Source organism: Macaca mulatta, chromosome 5, assembly GCF_049350105.2.
Source record: "Macaca mulatta isolate MMU2019108-1 chromosome 5, T2T-MMU8v2.0, whole genome shotgun sequence".
NCBI classification, from domain to species: Eukaryota; Metazoa; Chordata; class Mammalia; order Primates; family Cercopithecidae; genus Macaca; species Macaca mulatta.
The window spans coordinates 95,362,903-95,390,306 of record NC_133410.1 but is presented as its reverse complement, the minus strand read 5'-3'; the positions used below and the strand labels follow the sequence as shown (position 1 = coordinate 95,390,306).

Genomic DNA, 27,404 nt, shown 5'->3' with positions numbered 1-27,404 from the left:
AGCACTTAGGTTTTATTTAACTACACTAATGTATTCTATTTAAATATGTCTAAGTACTTACAGCTTACCTATATCCATAGTATTAACACAGGCTCTTGTCTAAGAGTAATTTGTAACTCTAACCTTATATAATGTTTTAGTTTCGTTATTTCTAGGGATTCTGAATTGCCACTGTATTTTCTCATGTACATGATAATTAGATGAGCTTCTATCCAAGCATGTTCTTGTTTAATGATTGCTGCTGCTTTATAAAGGAGTATTATTGTTTTTCCCGCATTCATTTCATATCTTGATAGTCCATAGTTATATATTTTTTTATTCCAATAACTGAGAGGATATGTAGTAATTTAAGTTTTATTCAGCCAGATTATAGGGAGGAAGAAGAGAATTTGCACATTAGTTTGATTTATCTTTGTTCAATCTCCTATCTACTGTGTTTGTATTACATATTTATTTTTGTTAAATACAGTTAAGTTTATCTTTAATCAGGACTGACAATCTTCAGTCCAAACCTCTTGAATAGCTAGGAGTAAAGATTTGACAAACTTCAACTAAGTATTATGGTAAGAGTCCCTTAACTGTCACAACTTACCTTAGTGGAAATGAATTAACTAACTTAACACCGAAGAACAGAGTTGTAGAAGAATAAGCAATGTAGGAGAGAATACTGCTTGCCGTACTGGATTTAGGGGGAATTTCCAAGGTCTCTATTACTCACTGACACGTGTGAGGAAATCTGTTTGAATCAGTCGTTTCCAGTTGGTTCTTCAGAGTAGATGGTGTTTATCATTATCGAGGCTCTGATATATTGAATATTAATGACAGATGAAAAATAGAATCTCAGTCATTGAGTATGTCTGCCAAAAGAGCTAGTTCCAATTTAAAAGGGTATTAATTTTCATAGAGAGGTAATATTTTTTCTGTGGTATTCACCATGCTTAATGTACTTTCTAAACTTGAATGTACTTGGACAGAAATCTGTTGTTTTAAATTGAACATTCCTCTGTTCACCCTCTTATTTCATTGAAAACAATATTCCGTGATGTCAGCAGTAAAACAATAGGTATGAAATTGGTGGCTTCTTTGTTTAATAAATATGATTTTTAGGAATTTGATAACGAACTAATGAGTTGTTTTACTATAAAAGTTATATTGACATGCATAATGCATAGAAAAAAATTCCAGATTTTTAGAGAAGAAAAAATATCTTAAAGGTAATTTAAGAAAATGTAAATGCATGTAATCTAAAATATTTGTGTACTTATCATTTTAAAAATATAAATGTTTGAGGTAACTTCAGAATAAAAATGTCACTATGATGTTCTAAAACACACGATTATATAGAAGTTAATCTGCAGAATAAGAGATTCATCTCGTTATTTGAATGACTTTTTATCTGTACACCCTAAAGACTATTTCATGATATCTTATTTTGTTAAATAATTGCTAGTTTTCCAAAAGTATATGTTTCTTTTTTTTTTTTTTTAAGTTTAGCATAATTTATTTGAGCAAACAAATGATTCATAAATTGGGCAGTACCCTGAACCAGTAAAGGTTCAGAAGACTCTACCTGGCAATGTGGGCAGTCCATATTTTTAGATAGAAAAAGGAAGTGACATACCGAAATAGCCTGATTTGTCCCAGCCTAGCAAGTATATAAGTTTCAAAAGTGAATTTAAAATTTCAAGAAGACTCATAGCCTGACATATCTGCTTTTATATTTTCATTCTTTGTTGCTTATTAAAACTCTAGTTGCATTAATTAATGACTGTTCAGGACTTTGAGAAGCATTAGTCTCCCAATTGTTGAAAGGCTAGTGGTCTGCACTTCTTTTTTCCCTTAACTGTTCAATTCTCAGATATTGACCAGTGGAATAAGGTAATTGAACAACTAGGAACACCATGTCCAGAATTCATGAAGAAATTGCAACCCACAGTAAGAAACTATGTGGAGAATCGGCCCAAGTATGCGGGACTCACCTTCCCCAAGCTCTTCCCAGATTCCCTCTTCCCAGCGGACTCCGAGCACAATAAACTCAAAGGTATGCCCTTCAGGAATGACTTGAGGACGACTATGAGGGTGACGGGTCAAACAAGCACACGGTATAGAGACCTCTCTCTCTTTCTCTTTCTTTCCTTTTATTTTTAGTTGACACATGATAATAGTACATTTTTGTGGGATATAGGGGTTATTTTGAAACGTGTATGGAGGTATAATGGTCAAATCAGAACAATTAGCATAACACATCACCTAAAACATCGATCAATTCTTTAATTGGCACAACCTCAAGTTAAAGAAAGATATTTCTTCGAAGATCGTTCCTACAAAGGGGAGTAGCCACGGATTTTAGAATTGTCTGGATTTTCAGGGCGGGGCGCGGTGGCTCAAGCCTGTAATCCCAGCACTTCGGAAGGCCAATGCGGGCGGATCAAGAGGTCAGGAGATCGAGACAGACCATCCTGGCCAACATGGTGAAACCCTGTCTCTCCTAAAAATACAAAAAAATTAGCTGGAGGTGGTAGCGTGCACCTGTAGTCCCAGCTACTCGGGAGGCTGACGCAGGAGAGTCGCTTGAACCGGGGAGGCAGAGGTTGCAGTGAGCCGAGATCGCACAACTGCACTCCAACCTGGCAATAGAGTGAGGAGACTCCGTCTCAAAAAAAAAAAAAAAAAAAAAAGAAAAAAAAAAAAAAAGAACTGTCTGGATATTCAGAGAGAAGTTATTGAATAAAATGTGTGACAATGGTGTGCCCTAAGTATTTCACGGGGGGTTACATAGAATCTTAAAATTATTTTTTGAGATATAACTCTAAAAAACCAACATAATATACATTGAAATCATTGTTCCAATCCTTTTTATTGCCTGGAAAATATTTTCAATGCAAGGTTTAGTTGTAAAATCTTGGAGATGCAGGTGTCTGAACTTCTTTTTCTATAATTTATGGAGTGCTTAAATTTTTTCATTTTAAAATAGCAAATGAGATTTTACGTACATATTTTTATTCAGTATAAACACTTCCATTAATAAGTCGTTTTTTTCTGTCATGTTGTTGGCAGTTAATATACTTGAGTAACAAATATCTTCACCAACAGAATTGACTTAATAATGCCTCAGTCTAATTTGGAGACATGGAATAAATTTGGCAATGCATAAAGTGTAATATAAATAATACTCAAATTCTTATAATTTAGAACACTCCTAAAAATCTTATTTTGAAATAAATCTGACTGTTTTCCCCCTGCCTCGTTTCAAATTTGCCCCATGCCTTAAAATCTGTGTGACCCTGAGCAAGTTACCTAATTTTTCTTTCCTTGTTTTAACAAATGAACGTAGAGAAAACTTTCCACCTTATAGGGCTGTTGGGAGGATTAATTGACTTAATAATTTGTCAAACACTTAGAGCAGTGCCTGGCTCACTGTGGATGCTCAGTAACTGTTAAATATAATAAAATAATAATTTAAAAATGTACCTGTAAATTATCAAAAAAGAAAAACTTAAGATACATGCTTTTTAAATTTAGCCCTAAATGTTATGTGGACAATTAATTATCTGCAGACTTAACTTACAAACTTAATGTGTATAGCTAAGGAAGACTTAAATGAGATGAGGAAGCTAAAATGTGGTGCCACTGTTTTCCAGGATGTTTTCATATCCTCTAAACTTTTATCTAATGGGTTTTAAATGTGCAACACTGTTTCTGTGCTCTTGACACATATTACACAGTTGGATTTCTTCCTTCAATTGCCTCTATAGACTCTCTTACTGACAATGGACTAAATTATTTCTAAATCTACTGCTGATAAGATCAACATTGCCTATATCCAGATTGAAAAAGAGCTAATACTCCAATTAAAGATCTTATAGAAATCATGTCTTTGTAATACTATTGAGATATCAAGCAAAAGTAATCCCTTCTTTTGAAGACACTTGCAGCAATACAGAGACAACAAAGTTCTCATTAAACTACTGTATGAAATCACAATAAAAAGGCTATTAAGATATACTTCATAAGGTAATTCCAATTTTCTTGAGTTTACTTTTTAAATCAATTTGAATTTCTGCAATTATTTTTGTAAATGATAAACTAGTTTGCATATTCGATTATTGATTTTAATTTTAAATATAAAATTGAAAATCTATAAATAATCTTAATATACAAATAACCAAAGAGAATAATGTATTCTACTGTGTTTGGAAAAGAGCATAACACATTTGCTTTCAAATGATAGAATGAAAGATAAGGCATTGAAACATTTTTCCATATTGTTTCCTAAAAATAGTATTGATTATTGTTTCTTAGCAAGATGATTTGGTATTGGTATAGTTCATGACCCTATTCATGAATAGCCCATTCTAACCCCAGTCCTTTCTTTTCTTTTTTTCTTTTCGAGACAGAGTCTCTCTCTGTTGCCCCGGCTGAGCTATCTAGGCTCACTGCCAGCTCCGCCTCCCGGGTTCACTGCATTCTCCTGCCTCAGCCTCCCGAGTAGCTGGGACTACAGGCGCCCGCCACCAAGCCCAGCTAATTTTTGTATTTTTAGTAGAGATGGGGTTTCACCGTGGTAGCCAGGATGGTCTCCATCTCCTGACCTCGTGATCTGCCTGCCTCAGCCTCCCAAAGTGCTGGGATTGCAGATGTGAGCCACCACCACACCCGACTAACCCCAGCCCTTTCTAAGAGCAGAAAAATGGATAGATTTGATGAGAGAATCCATGAGAATGGTACATGAATTTGGATATAAAATCAGTTACAAATTAAAGAGATCTTTAAAGCAATGAATAAATAAACACAGCCCTGTTAGGCTATTAGGAGGCCATTGGCAATGAGAAAAATTAAATATTGAATGAATGTATAAGTATTTCTGTATTTTTGTTGTTCTTGTGCAGTTCAGAGTTTTAATTTGAAAGTAATGATAATAAGTTTCTAGGATTGAGTTTCCCAGAAAAATGGATAGTAGAAATAAAAAGTTCTCAAGGTTGATTTAACTAGTGATTTTTCATATTTGTTCAGAAAATTAAAAGATATATTTATTCATGTAATTACTAAAAGAAAATACCTACAGGTAAAAAATTAATTACTACATTTTAACTGTAGTATGGTTAATATGTGAAAAATACATGAACAGCACTAGAAAAAATATGCCAATAATCACAGTCATTGCCTCTAACTAGTGGGGTTAGATATTATTTCCTGATTTTTATATTTTATGTAATTTTCAAATTTGTAGAATTAGTCAAATTGTCTTAATCTGAAAAACTGATTAAATAAAAATTGATAAAATCAATTGATGTTGATTTTTTGAAAAATCCATTTAAATTTTGTTCTCTTTAATTTGATGTTTTACCATATATTTAGAATAAACTGAATATTTTCACCATTCAACTTTCAAATCAGTTGAGTAACAATATTGATTTGAGATATTCATTTCTGTTAAAACTTTTTGTAAAAGCCTGGGGGAGGGATAGTATTAGGAGAAATACCTAATGTAGATGACAGGTTGATGGGTGCAGCAAACCACCGTGGCACGTGTATACCTATGTAACATGTGTATACCTATGTATAACTATGTGCATGTTGTGCACATGCATCCCAGAACTTAAAGTATAATAATAAAAAATGTACATGTTTTTAGAGGTTAAAATTAATGTGTCTTTTAATAATGTTATTAAATAAATATGCTATCACCATATAATTTTATAACTGTTACTGCCCACAACCATAAAATTAATTATGATAGCATTTACATAATATAGAGTTTTTCATTAGTGTCTGGTGTAGCATTAGACTGGCTTCAGTCTTTAGCTGCTGGATTTCATCAAGTCATGACTTCCATTTATTTAATTCCATTGATTAAAAATACCTGATGATTACAGAATGTTAAAATAAAATTCAGTAATTGAATAGTTTTTTTTCTATCACATCAATTCTTTGGTTGTTTTTATGTATATAAGAAATTTGTGGCTGGGAGCAGTGGCTCATTCCTTTAATCCCAGCATTTTGGGAGGCTGAGGTGGGAGGATCCTTTGAGCCCAGAGCTCGAGATCAGCTTGGGCAATGTAGGGAGACCTTATCTTTACAAAAAATGAGAAAAAATAGCCGGGCATGGTGGTGCATGCCTGTAGTTCCAGTTACTCAGGAAGCTGAGATGGGAGGATCCTTTGAGCCCAGGAGTTACAGGCTGCAGTGAGCTGCGATCATTCCACTGCACTCCAGCCTGGCAACAGAGGGATACCCTGTCTCAAAAATACATAAACAAACAAATAAACAAACAAAAAGAAAAAGAAAAGAAATTTGTATGATACCAACTCTTAAGTCAATTTGTATACTAAAATCCTGATAATTCCATTGTATGAATGAGAATATAAAGACACATGTGTTGATTAACTTCAAACAGCTGCCCAGACATTTGTTGAATATCATGCATTTGCACTCTGTGCTCTTTGTGCTGTTTATCCCATATTCATACAGGTTACCAAAGAAGATGATTTTGCTTACATAAACTCTCCAGGTTGATACATTTTACTTAGAAGTTTGAGTGAATAATTATATACTCAAAGTGTTATAACCGTTGGAGAGCCTCAGGCTTAGAGGCCTTAGGCTTAGAGACCCAAAGAAACAGGTATAAAATGCATTTTCTTTTCCATCACATCAAGGGATTTACCTGATGTTTGGAAGGAAGATACTATCCCATACTTTATTTTCTTAATTTCCTCTCTGTCCAACAAATTTCCTTACTGAAATCAAAATCTTACTAGTTGTTTCTCTCATTTATTGTTTCAGCCAGCCAAGCCAGGGACTTGTTGTCAAAGATGCTAGTGATTGACCCAGCAAAAAGAATATCAGTGGACGACGCCTTACAGCATCCCTACATCAACGTCTGGTATGACCCAGCTGAAGTGGAGGCGGTAAGATAGGCTGCCTTTACTTTACTTCCACAAACAAATCATAGCTCATAGCAAAACACTGAGTAGAACTAGAAGCCAAAAGAATGCACAATGGATTTTTATAATTTCTAAGTCCAACGTCTGTTATCTGCCCCTCTAAAAGCTATTTTCTTCAACATATGTTTTAAATACTTTTCAGGACTTACTAGAAGAGGGTATGATTTAGTCCAACAAGCCTTAGGGGTCCATGACACACTACCATTTGTTTCTGTTAAATTGCCAACACTTGTGGTTCTTCTTGTGTATTTGACTGCCAGCCTCTTCTAATGCAAACTTAGTGGTAGGAAATAACAGAGGACAAGTTGCTTAGCTTGTATTTTTTTTGAAGATACCTGCCACTAGTAAAATGTGATACTTAAGACTATTTCAATTAGAAAGCTTTTATAAGACCATTGGTGGCTTTGTGAAACCTTGCGTGAACTAGATAAACTAGAAGTGGGTATTTCAGTAAGTAGATTACTTCAGGTTGATCAGTATGATGTATCTCCGTGTCTTATACCCAGACATGGAAAATCTTCTCAGAAGTGTAACTATTTTAAAATTATTTTTCAAGCATTTAATATCTTCTATTCAACCTCTTTCTTTCATCTTTACCTCTCCTTTCCTCTGTATGGATCCAGGCAGGGCAAGGGGGGCTTGCTGTTGCCCATGTGTGTTCTATAGGCCTCCTGATGAGAATTTCCTTTCTGTACCACCTTTAAATGTTCCTATCAGCCATGTTACCTTCTCCCATAAACATGAGGAACTTCTCAAATTCTTAGAGTACCTGTGCTAAATAATCTCATTTTCTTTTACATAATACCTTCAAATCCATTTGTTTGAATTTGTTCTTAATCTTTCATTTGAAATGCTGTTTGTTTCCCCCAAGGTATTCCTGAGGATATTTTCACTTTCCTTCAGTTTTCTTTCCTCTGCTTCACCATGTGTTTTTCCACATCAGAGGTGCTAGATTCAAACACATAATTCTCATTTCTTCATTCTTCACTAGAGAAGATATGAAAGATGGCAGTGAGGACTAGGTAGAATTGAACCTTACAGACACAATATTCAACAGGTCCTTTTCATAATGTAACCCAATCTTTAAGCATTTACAAACTTCGGGGAAAACACTTACGTGGTTAATGAGTCTCCCAAGTGTGGAAACCGAGGTGTAACCATCATGTACTACATTTTTTTTTTTTTTTTTTGAGACCGAGTCTCGCTCTGTCGCCCAGGCTGGAGTGCTGTGGAGCTATCTCGGCTCACTGCAAGCTCCGCCTTCCGGGTTCACGCCATTCTCCTGCCTCAGCCTCCCGAGTAGCTGGGACTACAGGCGCCCACCACCTCGCCCGGCTTTTTTGTATTTTTAGTAGAGACGGGGTTTCACCGTGTTAGCCAGGATGATCTCGATCTCCTGACCTTGTGATCCGCCCGCCTCGGCCTCCCAGAGTGCTGGGATTATAGGCGAGAGCCACCGCGCCCGGCTACATTTTTTTTTTAAAGATCTGCTCTCTTAATTAGTTTTACAATGATGTTGAAATTTCGTTTTGCCTCAAGTTAATTTTTAGTCATTTTATTTGATTCGTAAGAAATAAAATCCCTACAATTAAATATTTCTGAGTTTAATTATAATGTTCTAAAAATTAATATATATTCTTACAACCAAAATATAGAACCTCCTCCAGTCTCTCACACTTGGGAAATACTTGCAAAGATGTTCTTGGGGTAGAATGAAGTAATGAAGTAAGTGAGAGAAAGTATGATGTATATGTATATGAAAATTAAGTATAAAAATTTTATCTCTGATGAAATTAAAGAAAGTATTTTAGGTTATGTTGATAAAAATTTTACATAAATATATGTATTATCTGAAATTGTTTCTCCTCATTTATTTTGAGGCATATTAACTTATGCCTCATTATGTGGCATATTTATTCATATTTATTTTTTCTTACACCTAACTTAATGTGTATACTCTTTTTTTTGTGGGTTGTGGCCTAGAGTTTAATTAGAGTCATAAAGTCTGCATTTGTAATTCACTTGTAATTATGTTGCCTATAAAAGAGATAGTTGCTTGGAATCTATAACAACATTTTACTGAATAGTATCAATTTGTTTTAAATTTTAACTTTTTATTAAAACATTCTTTGTAGAATGAAAAGATAAAATTTAAGATACTAAAATAGTTGGAGCCTTTTTCTTAACTACTTTGACATTGACATGCTGGGGCATGGATAGCAACAAGGCGGGATGTATGAATTTTAGGGGAAGGATCTGATAGAGCCTGCAGGTCCAGGAAAAGAAGTCAGTTAATACACAGAACAAGCAAGTATTTGACATCTAGACTGGGATCACTGATTTTACAAGGGCAAACATGTCTTACATCTAGACATGTTGTAGTGAAGAGATGGGAATCCTGATCCTAGGGCAAGAACAATTTATTACTTTATGAAGTGCATTACAGTGGTCACAACTAAGAGGAGACACGTCCTGAAGGTGCTAGAATCCCTAGTCAGCTATGCTTTCTGCAGTGTCCTTAGAATTCACATCTCTGTTACACATGTTGCATATGAACATGTGTTTAAAATAAGATGACCTTTCTCTATGGACACGTGGCAAAGCTATAATAGAGTGACATATCTTCTGCCAAGGATGACAAGACTGTTTTGCAAAATATACCCCTGTATGTCTTTATAATCCAAATAAATGGAAAAATCAAATAATTGGAATTTTTATTCTGATCAAAGAGCTTTCAAGTAACTCTCATGCTGGTAGGGAGGGAAGGAAATTCCAAGGTGAGAGAGAAGAAAAATAAGTTTCATTGGATGGAAATAATGGCAAGTGGACAGGGGATAAAGAACAAACTGTGATAAGGTGATGTTTAGAGGAAAAGTGGAAAGAGTATAGATATGCTATGTGTACGAAGCTATTAGTTATACTACGAGCTATCTTATCATGTTTCCAAAACTACCAAAGTACAAAAATCAAAAGAGAAGAGCATATGAATGAATGTTGTCATAATTCTAAAAGGTGAAATTAGTCATGCACACATGAGTTTGAAAATTTTAAAAATTGGATGCTAAGCTGGAGTAATTCATCTATGTAGTAATAGTACATAAATATTTTGAAATAACTGCTCAAATTATTAGCAAGTTCTTATTCAAATAATGTTTAGAGTAAAAAAGTGTGGTTTCAAAGTAGAACACACAAGTCACATATAATGTCAATGCTTTTGCATGAAACAGGTAGAAGGTGCTCTAACTATGGTTCAGTATTCATCAAGAGGGCAAATATATTATACACAAATGTACTTGGTTGAGTTATTTGCATCTTCATAGGTATGAAAGATGAGTTAGGTTTAAATTTCTGTTCTGCCCATTACTAATTTGCTTTAATCAAGTTTCTTAACCTTTCTGCAATTCAGTTTTCTAAACTAAGAAAGTTCTCCCTTCTTATCATATGTACAGCATAGCATTCTGAGATTTTGAAGAGTTAATGTGCATGAAGTGCTTAGCAAGTGCTTGGCAGTCAGTAAGAATCATATAAATTATTCTTACCCTTATAATACTTATAATTACTATCATTATTATGACTTTTACATGCATAGCTTTACTACCTTTTGATATTTGAAAAAGATATATGCGTCTGGTGAAAAAGACCAGCTGGCCAAGAAATTGCAGAAATATTCCACAACCTTTCTTTTTCGAATAATGGTGATGATGATCTAGTTCCCACATGATTTTAGGTCCATTTTTTTCTTTTTCTTTTGTTTAATGTATACCTACCTCTTCTTTGCCAGGTTGAAGAGAATCTAATGTCATTAGTTTAAACCAAAATAAAGACACATTATAGAGTCCACAGATCCTGATTATCATTATCTTTACTTTAGGAAAAGTAGATTTTTGGGATTGTTTGGGGGAACTCGGTTTAATATCTTCCTTGTGCCCTGTTGGAAGAAAACACAATGTTTATGATTATTGAGTTTAGGCACCCTGCTAGGATCCAGTGGTGGCTTCACCTCTGAGAGTGGGGCTACAGAGAACCTTTAGGGAGCATCTGGGTGAACTCCAAGCTAAGTAAGAGTTGATTAACTATTTCTCAGGGCACAGAAGAAGTGGATTTATGAGGAACATAAGCTGTAACTATTTTTAAAAAGAGTTTTATTTCTGCCAGAAATTTCAGAGCACTTCAAGAAAGCTCCTGAGTGCAACAGCCTTACAAAAGGCTCCATTTTGTAGTTCTTGTTCCTTGCAAGGGCATAGGGAGAGGGAGCAGGAGAGGGAGATGTGAGTTCAGCCAAAACCAAATACATCAAAACTCAAATAAATCATTATGAAGAAGCTTAATACAAACATATGGAGTCAGAGAACACTTCATGATTCCTCAATTCTTGACTAAAAGGAAGGAGCTAGACTTGAAACCATCCCCTAAGATGGGACAGGCACTGGGGCTAAGCTTCCTGGCCAGTGGTGATCAACGAGATAGACCATTGTGTTGAAGGCTCTGTTTCAGAGAGAACAGTTCTTAATGGCTGAAACCTTACTCTGGGAATCAGGGCAGAGAGGCAGGTAGAGCTGCTTGGGCCACTGGCATTTTGAAATTCTTTTCTCTAGTAGGTGAACCTGGGGTACTTGAGAACCCAGAGGACAGCTGGCAGGAAACATAGGACTTTCTGTGTGGCAGCCAAATGAAAGTTCCAGAAGAGAATGCTGTAAATGAGGCCTGGAAATGGTACTCCAGCTATAATGGAGACCACAGAAAGAGTGGACATGTTTTGTTTGGAAGTCTAAGGACACACGACATCCTCAACTAGACTAAGAGAAAAGATATAATTAATTCAACCAGTTTGGCTGGAAGATGATTTGGTAAACAGGACCAGTGCTGAGCTTGCTTGTTATTTTTTACCTAACTCAAGATTAATTTGGGAATTGGGACAGGGTTGGGTGGGAATTTAATCTACCGATACAGATCCTGAATTAAACAACCTGATCTTCAGATTCCCAGTGAGAGTATAACCTGGGAAACAGAGTAACACTTACATGTATTAGTGCTGAAGTTCAATTAAAATAAACACTTAAGAAACATGAACCCAGAATAGTCAACACTATTACACATTTACTGTTTGCTTATAATGTAAAGTGATTAAGAGGGTCTTAAATGCTTAATTGATATTATTATTTACTAGTTCACTACTTTAGAGATTATGTTATTTTTGCCTACAGTGAAAGAATTTATAGAAACAAGTTAACTTGGCTATATTAAGCTATTTTATTACAAGACAATCATAGATTTCATGCCCTGTGAGCAGAGTTACTATCTGACATGATTTTATCCATCTTCTTGTCTGCCATTATATCTTACTGGATATTACCAAAGAGGATGCATGCAAGGGATGACCAACCATGCAGGAAATATAGATTATTTTTAATCTTCTTGTGACACAAACATGTAAACTTTGATATTGCTTATGCCTATTAGCCTAACATCTATTCAAGGTAAATCTGAAGTGGGAATTTAGAGATCATTATAGAGTGGTTTTGTCCTGCAGTTCAGCAAACATCAGCATTCAGAGTAGCAACTTTCCAACTTTGAGCAGTTATAGGACCAACAACCATGATGAGGTGAATAGAACAGAGCTAGATGGGATTGGAAAAAAGAGAGAAGGGAATCAGAAGCCTGTGGTCAAAGTAGAACAGGTTCCATAGCTTGATCTGGGCATTCCAGAGAGAGAGTGATGCAGATATGTAGGCCAGGCAGTCAAGACCAGCTGGGCAGTCAGGAGAGACTTGTGGTCTAAGATCAGAGAGCTAAGTAGATGAAACCCTAAGGGGCGTTTAAAGGTGTCAAAGATAAGGATGTTCTCATATTGCAATGCAGAAGTCAAAAGCAGACACTCTTGGACCAACACAGAGATAAGCAAAAATGGGAAGCCACTACCAACCTGAGGGCTAGGGGGTGGTTTACTGGAACCCAGGTAGTAATGGCCTGTCCAGCGGGAGCTAGAGTCACAGACACAGATAAGATACAGCTGCTTCTGGAGAAAAGGATGGGGAGAAATGGCCTAGATTATCCCCTCTGTCTCCTGGTGGTATCTCCCTCCTGTTGGCTGAGACCAGACTGAAGGCAGCTGACAGACAAACCTGGGAAATATGGCCTAATAGAGTCCAGTCCCCTGAGAAAAAGAGCAACTAAAGAAAGGGGGAGGACAGCATCTGTGGGCCAATGTGTCCAGGGCTGGCACTTACCAGGTCATTCTTTCCTTATTCACAATTCTGAAATCCCTAAGTAAAACAGAAGTAACCAGGGAACGGAGCACAATTCCTCTGGAGAGAAGAAAAGTTTAGATGTTAGAAGAGGTGCTCAGGGACCTCCCCTCGTAAAGTGAAGTAAGCAGCCCCCTAATAACTATCTAATTTCTTGAAGTATTTCATGATTTCTTGCCAAGAAATCACAGGTACTATACCAACCTGATAGTCTTGGCAGAAGAGTATTTCTCATTAGGGTTTCCACTGAACGTGTGCACTTCCTTCCTTTTATATGTTGATGTCACTCTTTCAATTGTTGGTTGTAGGGCTACAGTCTTGTTGAGACAATGTTGGACCACATGTACATGAGGGGAGCGAAAGGATTCAGCCATCTGTTTTCTTTTAGGTTGCTATAAATCTACTCTTTTGCTGCCATAGGAACGACCTTTATCACTAGGAAAGACCTTGTCACTTTCTTCTCACTCACCTCTTTTTTATTTCTTCCTTTTTTGTTTCTTCTTCACTTCTTACCCTCTTCTCTTTTTTATCCAACAGAGTTATTCACATAAGCTTTGACTATTTGTTAACAGTTTAGTATTTATTCACTTATTCTATAAATATTGACTGAGCCCACACTTTGTGTTCCACACTGACCTAGATGATGGTGATTCAGCATTGAATTTTTAAATAAACAATGAAAAAAACAACAGGTCCCTGCCTTTATTGTTCTTGGTAGGTTTCCAATAGTTAATAGCAATTTTTATTGAATGGGAATCTTTGATAACTTATCATCTCCTGAAGAAACAAAATCAACTCCTCCAAATATGAGTTGTCTACCTTACTTGATTATTTAACTTGTTTAGTGTATGATTTCCTGACTGTAGAATCTGAAATCCTATGTCCCTTGAAATGTTAATCAGTTATAACTAAATTGCAGTGAGAATCTGCTAATCTTCAACCAGATGTGCATCAACTGCTTTGAATCATAATTAACAAGTTATGCTTATCTACTTTTAGCTATGATTTTTAAACTATTATTTGACTGAATATAAAACAATATCCTGCTGGGCGCGGTGGCTCACGCCTGTAATCCCAGCACTTTGGGAGGCCAAGGCGGGCAGATCAGTTGAGATCAGGAGTCTGAGCCTTGCTAACATGGTGAAACCCTGTCTCTACTCAAAATATAAAAATTAGCCTCCTGTAGTGCCAGCTACTGGGAAGGCTGAGGCAGGGGAATCTCTTGAACCCAGGAGATGGAGGTTGCGGTGAGCCGAGATCGCAGCACTGCACTCCAGCCTGAGAAACAGAGTGAGACCGTCTTAAAATGAATGAATAAACAAACAAACAAACAAACAAACAAAAAAGTCCTGACCAAGCTGACCAAGTTTGGTAACCCAAATGCATAGATTATTACCGAAAACCAAAGAATCCTAAAGTTGCTACACTAAACATAAAAGTGTACAATCTTTAAACTATGAATTAAATCTTTCTATTTACTATAGCAACTAAATAAAAATATTTAATTTGTAGTTTAAAGATTTACATATAAATGTATTGACCATCTGAAGCCTTCAAACATAGTTCACATGATTGAAGATTATGGGAAGGAGTTATTCTCATTCCTTATTACCACTGACTTTTAATTCTCTCAAATACGTTTTCACTGTAAAAGCTAATATCATTTGATTATGAATATCCTGTGTTACTTGCTCTATTAAATCTACTCCATGAATGAGTTCTCGTTTGCATTGTTTCTACCTTTATTAACTGTAGTTTAGCCAGTTGTCTTTTACTGAATTCTCTTGAATCCATAACAAATTCCTGAAACAACATGGTGAAGAATAGGCTTATAAATATATTTGATTATAACTAGAAGCAATATACTTTGCTAGACTCAGTATATATAAACTTAGGAATGATAAAGAAAATTATGAGCTACAATGAATATGAATTTGATGCATCTAATGTTCAAATAGTTCATCAGTAGATATCTACTGTTTGGAGATAAACCATTGAATAAAATATACGTAAATTTGCTTCAAATATTTTATAATCCTTTTATTAAATTGGTTAGTCTGAGTGTAGCACTGTGAGTTAAACCTGAAGTATCTGGAAGAGATGATTTAAAGGAGTTATAAATGCAAACAGCTCTCTGTACAGACTGTATCTCCCATTGGGAGGAAAGGGGCTTAAAGTCTTTGTGAGTCACATCTTCCTTTGATGAGTGATACCAAAAGGTTAGGGCATGTCCTCAAGACAATTTCTGAATAACTAATCCATCTGAAATTCTGAAACTACTGTTTTTGTTTCCTGATTTTCCCCACAGGATACCTTCATGTACTTAAAATAGTTAATAGGCATTATTTTTGTTTGCTGTCCTTTGGTTTGCCTGAGAAGAAAGTCAGTTTGCAAGTGAAGTTTATTATATAAAATTTAATAGCAACTCTCAAGTGGCAGAAAATACCTATCAAATATTTCAATAAGCATAAAGTGCAACACTTGAGTTACTTAAGGATTTTTTGGTAGAAATTTGAAAAGTTTTATTAAGAAGGAAAATCTCCATTTCACTAAAATAATAAGAAAACTTAAAAAAAAAATTTCACGGGTAGAAAAAGCCTCTGTTGCTTTTTATTAATAGAAAAGATCCACAGTGCCTATCACGCTCAATATGACCTTGGATTTCACCACTAGTTTATTTCTTGATGCTATAGATGTGCGTGCACTTTTAGTAAGTTTCCCCATTTTTACTTCTTTAGATTTTTTGGAACATGCTTATTACTTTGGATTTCAATTTGGAAAGCTTATAAACAAAACATATTACTATACTTGATAAGGCACATCAATTGAGTTTTCTCAGGAAAGATCTCTTTGGAAGTTTTCATAAAGGGCTTATTCTCAAAAAGATTTCTCAGGTTATTTCTAGCATTTTAGGAATATCAAACAAAAATTTTATCTAAGTTCCCCTAAATATTTTCACAAGTAAGACAAACTATATCCTAGAATGAGGAAAAGAATAATTAACAATGTGAGTAATTTCAAGTATCTGAAATGTTTAGCATGTTAGTGATTTTATTTCCATAATATGTTATAGTATTTGTTGTATATTTTAAATTTGACAATCAGTCCAAGTATTTCCCAAGTGCCTATCACCAGTTTGGTCTATAATCTGTGTGCAGGTCACTGGTGACCTTTTGTTTCCTGGAAATAGAAAGACAAAGAGGTAACTGAGTGATGTTGTACTGTGAGACATCATGATTCTCTTTTCTCCATTCTAAAATTGCCATCATTTAAATTCTGTTTTTCAGACCAACTGTCCTTATGAATTCTTTTAAATATGATTTGTTCTACTCACATGGAGTTAATAAACTGGCTGAATTCCTCCCTCAGCTGTTCTCTCCATCTGTTCTGACACAAGGACTACCTCTTTGAGTCTTAGGATTTCTTATTATTATTGCAGCATGTGTCATGCTGTGAAAAAGCTAGTGTGACCCATGGCACGCTTAATTTGAGAAATAGTTTAGTACCATCTATCTGTCATAGAAGACTCTTTCAGTGTGGAGTTGAACTCTAAGTAGGTTTGTTAGACTCAGAATGTATATAAATTTAGAAATGAGGAGGAAGAAACATGAGCTACAATGGATATGAATTTGATGCACTCTAATTATGTGCTTAATTATAGAAAGAGCAATTCATATTTTGTGGTTTTCATTTGCTTGGTGAAAGTTAAATCAATGTCTCTAATTCCATTTGTGGAATTCTAAATTTCCATCTGTTCATGCTGATGTATTCTTTCAGCAGCAAAATATGAGCAATTTACTAATTGCCTTCCAGAGAAAATATAGCTTCATTAGATTTTGCTTGCCCAGTGCCTCAGCTGCTTAACGTGAAGATATCGTTTGAATTGCCTTCGGATTGTTTTGATGCCATGTATTATGTTGGTGGGAGCTTGTCAAAATGTTTGTTGTAGATAGAGTTAGCCACCTGCTTTTAGGAACCCCACTCCCTATATGACTTATAATAGAAATATGTATTTCACTGAAACACTAATTCATTTGTCTCTAATTTTAGCAAATTCTATTACTGAAGAGAAAGGTTCATCTTAATTTTATTTTATTTTTTATTTTTTATTTATTTTTTTTTTTGAGACGGAGTCTCGCTGTGTCTCCCAGGCTGGAGTGCAGTGGCCGGATCTCAGCTCACTGCAAGCTCTGCCTCCCGGGTTTTTACGCCATTCTCCTGCCTCAGCCTCCCGAGTAGCCGGGACTACAGGCGCCCGCCACCTCGCCCGGCTAGTTTTTTGTATTTTTTAGTAGAGACGGGGTTTCACCGTGTTAGCCAGGATGGTCTCGATCTCCTGACCTTGTGATCCGCCCGTCTCGGCCTCCCAAAGTGCTGGGATTACAGGCTTGAGCCACCGCGCCCGGCCCATCTTAATTTTAATTCATTGGGCTATTCAGAATCCACTGAATCCAAGATTCTCAGGTGTGAAAAGCTAGAATGGTTGAAATATTCATTCTCAGGAGAGACATGTTTTTGTTGTCTAGTAGAATACATGCTTTGGTTTTTGTTTTCATGTTTTATCTTGAGCACTTTAGACCATGAGTGCTATTGCTATTAATCTTTTGAAGGGATCATTGAGAGAGAATACTTTATAAAAAGGGGGAAGGGAACAGAAATTCTTTTTCTAGAACATCCCACACCTGTTGCTCTCTGAAAGGCTGAGTTATGGCTAATGTATTCTGTCAGGTTCTTCCAAATACTTGATTTTATTTCTTCTCTCCTAGGTGATGTCTGAGATATTGTGAGATCCACCTATTTATCTCAAGGTGGTGGGCGTTTGTGAGAGTGTATTTTATTTTTGTAATATGTTTCATCCTGGAAAAAAGAGGTTATCCAATGTGTCATCTGCCTAGGATGTAATCCATAAACTGTGGGAGAAAAAAGTATATTTTTTCTTTTTCAGCGTTCCCTCTACGAGATAAGCAAAGAAGTCAGGGTGGGAACTTATGAGATGTTCTGTCAACTATAATTTACCAAATTTTATAGTAAGAGGAAGAATAAAAAAGAGAAAAGAATAGGAGTAGGTCAGAACAGAGAATCTCTGTCAGACAGCTTTGCCTCAAGATAAGTAGAGGCTACAAAACTGGTGTATCTCTAGGAAACATAACTTTGGTAATTTGCATTCCTGCCTTGTTTGCCTACCTGTAATGTTGTTAAAACAATCAAACTAGACTTGAAATTTTTGTCAGTCATCAAAGAATCTCCTCTTAACCACTGTGTATATATGTTCAAGGACAGCTCTAAGGCACTCCTACCCATCCTCATATCATTGTGTTTTCAGTAAAGAACTTTTATCAGTAAAGAAAATGGTATGCTCTGCAGAGGTAATATTGTTTTCTGCAAGGCCTGGATATTAATTATGATACATCAACTCTGTAATTTAAGGGTCACATCAGTTCTGTACCCAGCAGAATTATTTGGTGAGCAGCCCTGCTTAAGTTCCTAAAGGTTTACTTTAAGTAGTAGATTTGCTATTTGACACATTTTTCTTTGCTCCTTTGCTCTCAAAATCAATGAGGTTTAATTGCATGATGAACTTTTAAATACTATATTCTTCTTTAAGAAAAAAAAAATACCCGCCAGGCACTGTGGCTCAAGCTTGTAATCCCAGCACTTTGATAGGCCAAGGCGGGTGGATCCCTTGAACTCAGGAGTTTGAGACCAGCCTAGGCAACATGGCGAAATCCCATCTCTACTAAAAATACAAAAATTAGCCAGGCATAGTGGCTTACACCAGCTACTTGGGAGGCTGTGGTGGGAGAATGGCTTAAATCTGGGAGGTGGAGTTTGCAGTGAACTGAGATTGCACCACTGCACTCCAGCCTAAGTGACAGAGGAAGACTCTGTCTCAAACAACAGCAACAACAACGCCCAAGTATACACGTACTCATCCTCCACAATTCAACATAACAAATGTTCATAGCACCCCTATGAATGCTGACACTGTACCAGATCTAGAGATGCACACAGGAGGGCATTTCTCTGCCCTTAAGAGCTCACTACCTAGCACTGAGTTTTCTTATGACCCCTAAGCGTTCCTTAGAGGAACTTCTGGGGGCTTTTGAAAAACACCCCCAAATTTTCCACCTATAATGATGTATTTACATCTTTCTGGACATCCAGCTCACAGGCTTTTTCAGATCTTTGGAGTTCCTTTTACTTCAAATTTAATTCTTAAAATTTTGAAAATCATGAATCTAGTAAAGAAAGTTTTCAGTGGGTGGCAGGAGGGGACTGCAAAAATGCTGATGATTTACTCTTAGACTAGATTATCATTTATAGACATAACAAAAAGGTTTAATACACTTTTTAGGAAATAGTTTATTCTCTTTGGGTAATTTAAAAATTTGTTTTAAAATTTTCTTTCATCTGTAAAGGTCCTACTTTTTTAAGGAAAGTGGTGGAGGCAGAAGTAACTGATAAATATAAAATATTATGCTTTCAATTTTTATTATTGTGATATAAAAAAACTATTAACATTATAAAAACAGTTTCTTGTGGTCCCAGACAACTTTAAAAAGGTATTGTTTTCAAGAAATAGAAATTAACAGCAACTGTCTACTCTTCAAGTAGCTAGTTCTTTTCTCATGCTGTGAGGCTTTCAGGGGTTCAGTTGACACGTGGCTTATAGCTTTAGCGTTGCATTATTCTTCAATGAATAATACAGATTTCATAAGAATGACAGACCCAGCTTTCCTCATACTTTGTTTCCACTTTGTTTTTCCAAGGACTCACTTGTTTGCAATATTTATTTTCCTCTGCCAATTGTGTCTCCAAAGATTTTTGTTTGTTTCTTTGTCCATTATCTAAGAAGGTGGTTATGTTGTGCATTGCAACTAAAAGGTGAGACGAACAAATGAACAACAAAAACACAAAAAATTAACCAAATATCTTGTTTGAGAGTCATGCTTAGAGTTGGTGATGCTATCAATATTAGCAAGTAAACTAAGAAGTTTGACAGTCTAGGAGAGAAAGGAAAATAATCAGAAAGTGTAATCATTAATGATGCTGAAAATGAATGTGTGCGGTGATGTGAACACAGCTTTAAATGCTGTAGTATGTTTATGCTGACATTTTAAAATCTCTAAATGAAAACTATAGACATGAAGTCAGAATGTCATCACAACTCTACATAGACCACAAGTCTGGAAGTTGAAGAGTTGCAAAAAGAACCTGAAAAAGGATAGGCAGAAACTATTCTTGGGTGCTAAATCATGGTAACCTTCAGATTCAGGGAAAAGGCTGAATCTCAACATTTTCTTCCCAAGTGTAGATCCATGACTTAGGCCCTAGGGCATTCGTTATATGTGAGGAGAAGGTAGAATAGATGAGACAGAATATTGAAAAGGTTACACTCCCTTTTTACAAGTATATTAAAAGTTTATGGTCTTTCCCAGAGTATGTGCTATAATAAAATTATGTCCCTTTCTAATGGCAGGGCAATTGTAAGAGTGATACACACCACTGCCATAACTTGCTGCAGGTTTCATATGCGACTCAGAGGGTTGTTTGTAGAATAATGGCCCACAATATCTTGTGAAAGAGAATAGAATGTATTGTTTGTAAAAAAATATATATATGTTTAATCGACAACCAAAAGATGCTCCCCACAATTTCTAATTCCAGGGAGAATCTGATTTCTATCTTTAGGTGCGTTTTGAAAGCTGACTTCCTCTTATGTTCCTCTGTAAAAAGTGAGAGATAATTAGCTAATTAGCTAAGCCTCAAGCACTTTTTCTGAAAATTTGTTACCTAAGATGTGTGTTGTTTTGGACTAAGTGAGCGTTAAGAACTTTTGGTGACTTTCTTTCATGATATATATGCCAGAATGCTGTTTTCATAGTACAGCAATCTGTTACTACTTTTTTATCTGAGCTAGGCCTGCTCATGCTTCTTGCACCATTCCTGTTTAATCATGAACAATAGTTTATTCCTAGCCAGAGTTCTTACATGCATAGTCACAGGTAGATTTTCTTAAGTAATGAATAGCTCCCCCAAGAATGGAAGGCTAAGCTTAAATCCAAGCAAAAAACTTGGCTTGCAATTATTAATTTAAAATATGGCCTTACATAATCTAGCTTTCCCAAAGCAAAGGGCTGTAGACAGACAATGGGAGAGGACCAAGAGTTATAGAGTGTGGAGACCAAGGTCATGGCACTGGGAGATAGTAGAACACAATGGAAACCTCTGTGGGTCAACAATTAGAGGACATGGACTCAAGGTCTCATCATACCTTGGACAGGTCCACCACATTCATTCACTTAAACTTTTGTTAAGCTTGAAGTATACACTGCCATTGAGGATTCACTAATTCTAATAATAAAAAGACATAGTTCCTGTTATTTAGTAGTTTGTAGTAGAGTTGATAGATAAGTAAATAAGATATTATAACCATAGTACTAGTGCCAAAGGAATAAGGTATAACTCATTCTATAGCAACCATAGGAGGTTTTCAGGAGGAAGAAAAGTCTCGGGTGGGACCAAAAGGATAGGCAAGAGTTAGCCAAGTGAAATGGAGGTGGAAGAGTAGAATCTGGTAGACGAAGGAAGCAGCCTGGTCAACGGCCAGAAGAGAAGACGAATCAGGACACACCTGGGGAACTATGAGTTAATTCACTGTGAGCAGAGAAGGGAGTGGTGAGAAATGCAGCTGGAAATGGAAGCAGGGCCCTGATCAGGAAACACCCTTTAAGTCATTCCCAGAGGGTGCGCAAGCTGCAGGCTTGGGGGAACAGCTGTAGGGATTTTAATCAGGGAGTAACATAATGGGATTCATGTTTTAGGTAGATCATTCTTTCTACTGATGAAGTGATGATATAGTTGAAAGATTATTTAGGAAGCTAGTGAAGTAGTTGAGATAAAAGACGACAAAATGGACTTCAATGGCAATGGAGATGAAGAAAGAATGACATTTAGAGATGGTGGCATAATTGTATCAGTAATCTTTACCCATGAAACGTCCTGTCTAATAATATTTTAAAGGAAAAAAATATGTGAAAGTACCCAATTAACTTTGAAAACATAGGATGTTATTAAAGAGGGTTTTTTTAAAGCTTATGGAAGTAATTGAACTATTTTAAACCGAACAGTTTTAGTCTATATGACATAAGAGAAATGGAAATGTTATCAGTTCCTATCATGTTAACACAAAAGCTCAGTTGGACTTATTTTCTTTTAAAATTACTCCTTAGAGTAATTACTTAATGAAAAGGCAAGCTCTGTTTTAAGAAAATCCACCATGAGATGTATTTATTAAATACATTAAAAAGTATTATTTAATAATGTATGTAATACATTAAAAAGTAGGAGCACTGGTAATACATTAAAAAGTAGGAGCAATGGTAATGTCTTATATTAGAATATAGTTCTTTATGATTGTGTTTGTTTCTCAACCTTTTTTGTTCCCCAACATACTTGAGAGACAGTCACCAACTCATTAATGTCATAAACTCATCAATCTATATTAAAGCAATGATTCTTGATGTGGGGTATGGCAGATTCTTGTGGGCACGTTAATTACTTGGAAATAAATCCTCACTCTCAAGTGATTCTGTTCCCTATCTCCCTCTCCTCAGAGTACCCTTTCCCCACCACACATACCTTAGAAATTACTGCTCTTGGCGCAACTGGAAGATAAAGAATTTGTCTCATTCATTACCTCATCTATGTAACTATGCGTTCCTAGAACACAGTGGGTTCTCAGAAATATTAGAAGAATTAATACAATGTTTCAATAATTCTCACATTGACTACTTTATTTAACCTTTCAACCCATGCTCCTTTTATTCATTGCCCCAGCCAAAAGAACCCCTATCACTACCTCCAGGTGTTAGTACATCCATTTTAAATAATTTTAAAATGATTTTACACAGACCCACAATTAAAGCCCTACATTCTCAACCGATACTCATTTCATTATGTCACAGTATCCTTTACAAAGTCCACTTTTCTTCATAAAGGTGGTATTAATAATTTATGTATTTAGAAAATTTAGAATTAAAATGAATTTACAATAATATTATTTGCCACTTTCTTTCTGATAAACATCTCATATGTAAATGTGGTACACAAATGCTTTCTTGTATAATGTGGCAAATGTATGGAATCCATGTAGGTAGAAGGGACAGTTTTTACTAGATTAGCAGAAGTCTTTATGCTTGATTGAAAGACTTCATTGGCCGGGTGTGGTGGCTCATGCCTGTAATCCCAGCACTTTGGGAGGTTGAAGTGGGTGGATCACCTGAGGTCAGGAGTTCGAGACCAGCCTGGCCAACATGGTGAAACCCCGCCCCTACTAAAAATACAAAAATTAGCTGGGTGTGGTGGCACATACCTGTAATCCCAGCTACTTGGGAGGCTGAGGCACGAGAATCACTTGAACCAGGGGGGTGGAGGTTGCAGTGAGCGGAGATCATGCCACTGCACTCCAGCCTGGGCAACAGAGTGAGACTTGGTCTCAAAAAAAAAAAAAAAAAAAGAAAAAGAAAAAGAAAGAAAGACTTCATTAACCTAGAAACTTTATGTCGTGTTCTAAACTTTTTCACAGAGATTAGTGGTAGGAAGGGGAAAAATAAAGATTTGTAACAAAGTATGTGTATTTTAAAATTCATAAACACTTTGGAATTGAAAAAAATTATTAAATTTCAACCTAAAATATAATATTATCCCTCTAACATTAGTGAAGTATACTCAGATCAATTTTCCTTAATAATGTTTCTAATTCTGTAGCTATGTTTCTTCGTTCACTGTGGATTTGTATCCTGGGGCTATTCATTGATGCTAACTGGAAGAGTGTGGTTTTCTGTGGTTAATGTCTCCAGGATGACTCCTTATTGGTTCATGTTACTGATGTAGAAGGGCTGAAGATCCTTTTTCCCTTGTTCATTTGCTTTTGTTTTGTGACTGTAGGGCAGAAGTGCAAATGACATGTGGCTTTAATAGACTAACTCAGCAATATCTGTGTTCAATGTGTTTATTTTTCACCTAGAACTATTTTCTAGTTCATTTTGAGCTCATATTTGTCCTACGGAATATCCTTGGGGCTAATGTGATCTTTTGCCTATGAAAAGAAAGGCTTGCAACAAAAGCTGTTGCTTCTCAGAATTTTAAGTTAACTCATTTTCTTTAGAACCTTCCATATGCCATTATCATATTACGCATTATGCTGCAATGATTCATTTTTATGTCTATCTTCCACAACTCTACTGCTGTAAAGTTCCTTGTGAGCAGAAATTCAGTTTTATCTACCGAGTGCAGACAAAACAGTGAGAGTAGTGGCAGGTGCGTAGTTATGGTCAGTAAATGCCATTTGAATTGAACTCAACTGTACTGTGCTGAGCACTTCTCCAGTGTTTATAAAACCCTTTCTGATATCCAATCTTATTTAAGCGTCAAAAAACTCTAGAAAATGATGACTATCCTCAACAACTCTTAACTGAACTTACCTTCTAAATATCCCCTGGCTCAGACCACTTCTCATCCCTTCATCTACGCAAACATCATTTCTACGCTGGACCACGTAATAATCTGGGACTTATTTCTCAGCACCATTCTTGTCCCTTGTGGTCCATTCTGCAGAATGCCTAGAATTTTCCTTTTAAAATATAAAACAGGTCACATTCATATAATTCCTCAGCTAACACCTTCCAATGCCTTCTTATCATATTTATAATAAAACTCAAAGTACTTATCATGGCTTGCAAGGCCCTACCACAGTGTTGTTTCAAATTTTATCATAACCCAGAGTAAGAAGGGTGTTTTACGTTGCAACCCAGCGTGCATGTACAAGTGCACATGCATGTGCACACACATATACACACACACAAAAGAAAAACCATACACTGATATTTTCTATCTCACTTTACTCTTCTTGTTTACATTAAATGGTGCTGGTGATGAGCCACCAATTTGTTTTCATGACTGCAGTTTGGAAAACATTGCTCTACTTAGTCTGGCTCCTGCCTAGTTTTCTGATGTCACCTTTAGGCTTCCTTTTTCCACTCTGCTCCAGTATATGGCATCCTTGCGGTTTCCTTACCGCACCAAGCAAGCTCCCCCTTTAGGGTCTTTGTATTGTGTTTCCTTCTACCTGGTACATTCTTCCTCCAGATATTCACACTGCTCCCTCCTTTACTTCATTCAAATCTCTGCTCAGATGTTACCTTCTCAAAGAAGCCTTTTATGACCACCGTATGTAGAACAGTACTCTTTGGCCTCCCCCTTGCCCGTCATGCAGCACACATTCGTGGCATGTAAACATAAGTAGACGACCTGCTTCTGGGTCGGGGTTTCCTACGCAGCAGCGCGGCTCCCTTGCTGTGATCTAGTGAAAGTCAGCCCTCGACACAAGGGTTTGTAAAAGTAATACAATAATTTAAAAAGTAAAACAAAACAAAAAAAAGAAGTTAAAAAAAATTAAAAAGAAAAGAAAAAATAGAATAGTATACTCTGTTACACTCTAGCCTCTTAATCCTTTTTTTCTATGTGTCACTGTTTGACATTATATATCTCTTTTTATTATCTGTCTCATCAAGTAGAATTTAAGATGCATAAAGAGAGAGACAGTGACTCTTTGGGGCACTGCTCTATCCCAGCGACCTAGAACACTGTCTGGCCCTTGGTAGTCATATAATCAATATTTGCTGAATGAATGTATCTGCGTTTTGAATTGAAGACACTGAAGCTCAGGATGTTAATGGATGTTAAGCACATTGCCTATGATTGTGTGGCTAATATGTGCATATCAAAAGCTGGAATCTACTTTTTAAAAAATTATTTGAATAATGTCAGACATGTCATAATTTATTTCATCTCTTTACTTGGCCATTTTTTCCAAGTTAATATATAGTAGATTTTTGAATGCAGTAATTGTTCTTCACCAATGGTTCATACTTGTTGAATGTCTACTATGTACTATATACTGTGCTAGACTGGTGAACAAAGACACAATCTTTGTCCTCAATTCTTTGTCCCATAGTCTAGAGAGAAGATAAATAAGTAAATGTTGATACATATTCCAAATTTTAAGCTTATTGTACATTGGAAACACATATAAATAACTCAGTAATGTGGGTTAGAGAAGGCTGCTTGGAGTGATTAATTTTCAAACAGGAACATGAAGGGCCAAAAGAGGAATTATCCAAGTGAAGAAAGACAAGCAGAAGAAAGGTATATGCAAAAATCCCAGCGTCAAGAGAGGGTGGAGAGAATTGCAAAGCTTTCTGAGTGACTTAATGGAGAAGGGTGAGAAATTAGTTTGGGTTGGTAAGCAGGGACCAGATAAGTAAGGAGTTCCCAAGCATTGTCATGGACCACGGACACTATCCTAGGGTGAGGGGAAGCCATTCACTAGAAAGTGGGACAATAGCATTAGCAGATTTGAAGTTTCAAAGGGCCACCCTGTCCGCAGTGTGGGACTGGAGTTGAGAAAAGGGAGCCAGAAGGCAGGGGGATAGATCTGTAGTAATCTAAATTACTATAGACATGGGTAGAATATTCAAGAGATGTTTAGAAGCTAATAATCGACATGAATTGTAAATAATTAAATTTGGAATTTAAGGGAGGTGGAATTCAAAGATGACTAATAGCATATAGTAGTGGGTTAATAAGTAAGTGTTAAATGAATGAATGAAGAAAGAAAGATTCATGACCAGGGCACTGGGTGATTGGTGGTGCAATTACTGAGCCTTTTCAGTTAAAGAACCATAGAAAATTGTAATTTCCAAGGAGCAGGAAAGAGAAATTTCATTTTCAAGACATGATTGCACTTTTTGATGGTGTAGAGCTAATAAATTAGTGACCTACCATCTGAGAAAACTACAGAATAGAATGAAAAATAGAGAAAACTGAATTCAACTGCTTTGCCAAACCACTGGAGCATTATGTAATTAAGCTTTCTAATTACACTCAGTTCACATCATAATTAAAATTCACATTACTAGCTTTCAAAGGTTCCTCTGGTCACCTAGTGCTATGATGTCTCTAAGCAACATTAGTGCTTTCCATATATAACACGTTATAATTCCATGCTTTGTGCATTGCAAGTACTTAAGAGAGTTTTGTTGAATTACCTGGTATGATATTTGTTCAACATTTGAAAGTAGTTCTCTCTTGAATAAAGCAGTAGATGAAAATCTTTCATTGCAAACGAAGTGACTTGCCCAAGATCACTCGT

General features: G+C 36.1%; 1 protein-coding gene across 5 annotated transcripts in view; it reads left to right on the top strand.

The window, feature by feature from the left end:
- The window catches only part of MAPK10 (mitogen-activated protein kinase 10), a 341,860-nt gene that overhangs the window by 286,277 nt on the left and 28,179 nt on the right, over positions 1 to 27,404 (top strand). For all 5 annotated transcript variants that reach the window (NM_001260857.2, NM_001320562.1, NM_001320563.1 and 2 more), the window contains 2 exon segments: positions 1,859 to 2,041; positions 6,784 to 6,908. In NM_001260857.2, the coding sequence (NP_001247786.1) occupies positions 1,859 to 2,041; positions 6,784 to 6,908 (308 nt within the window).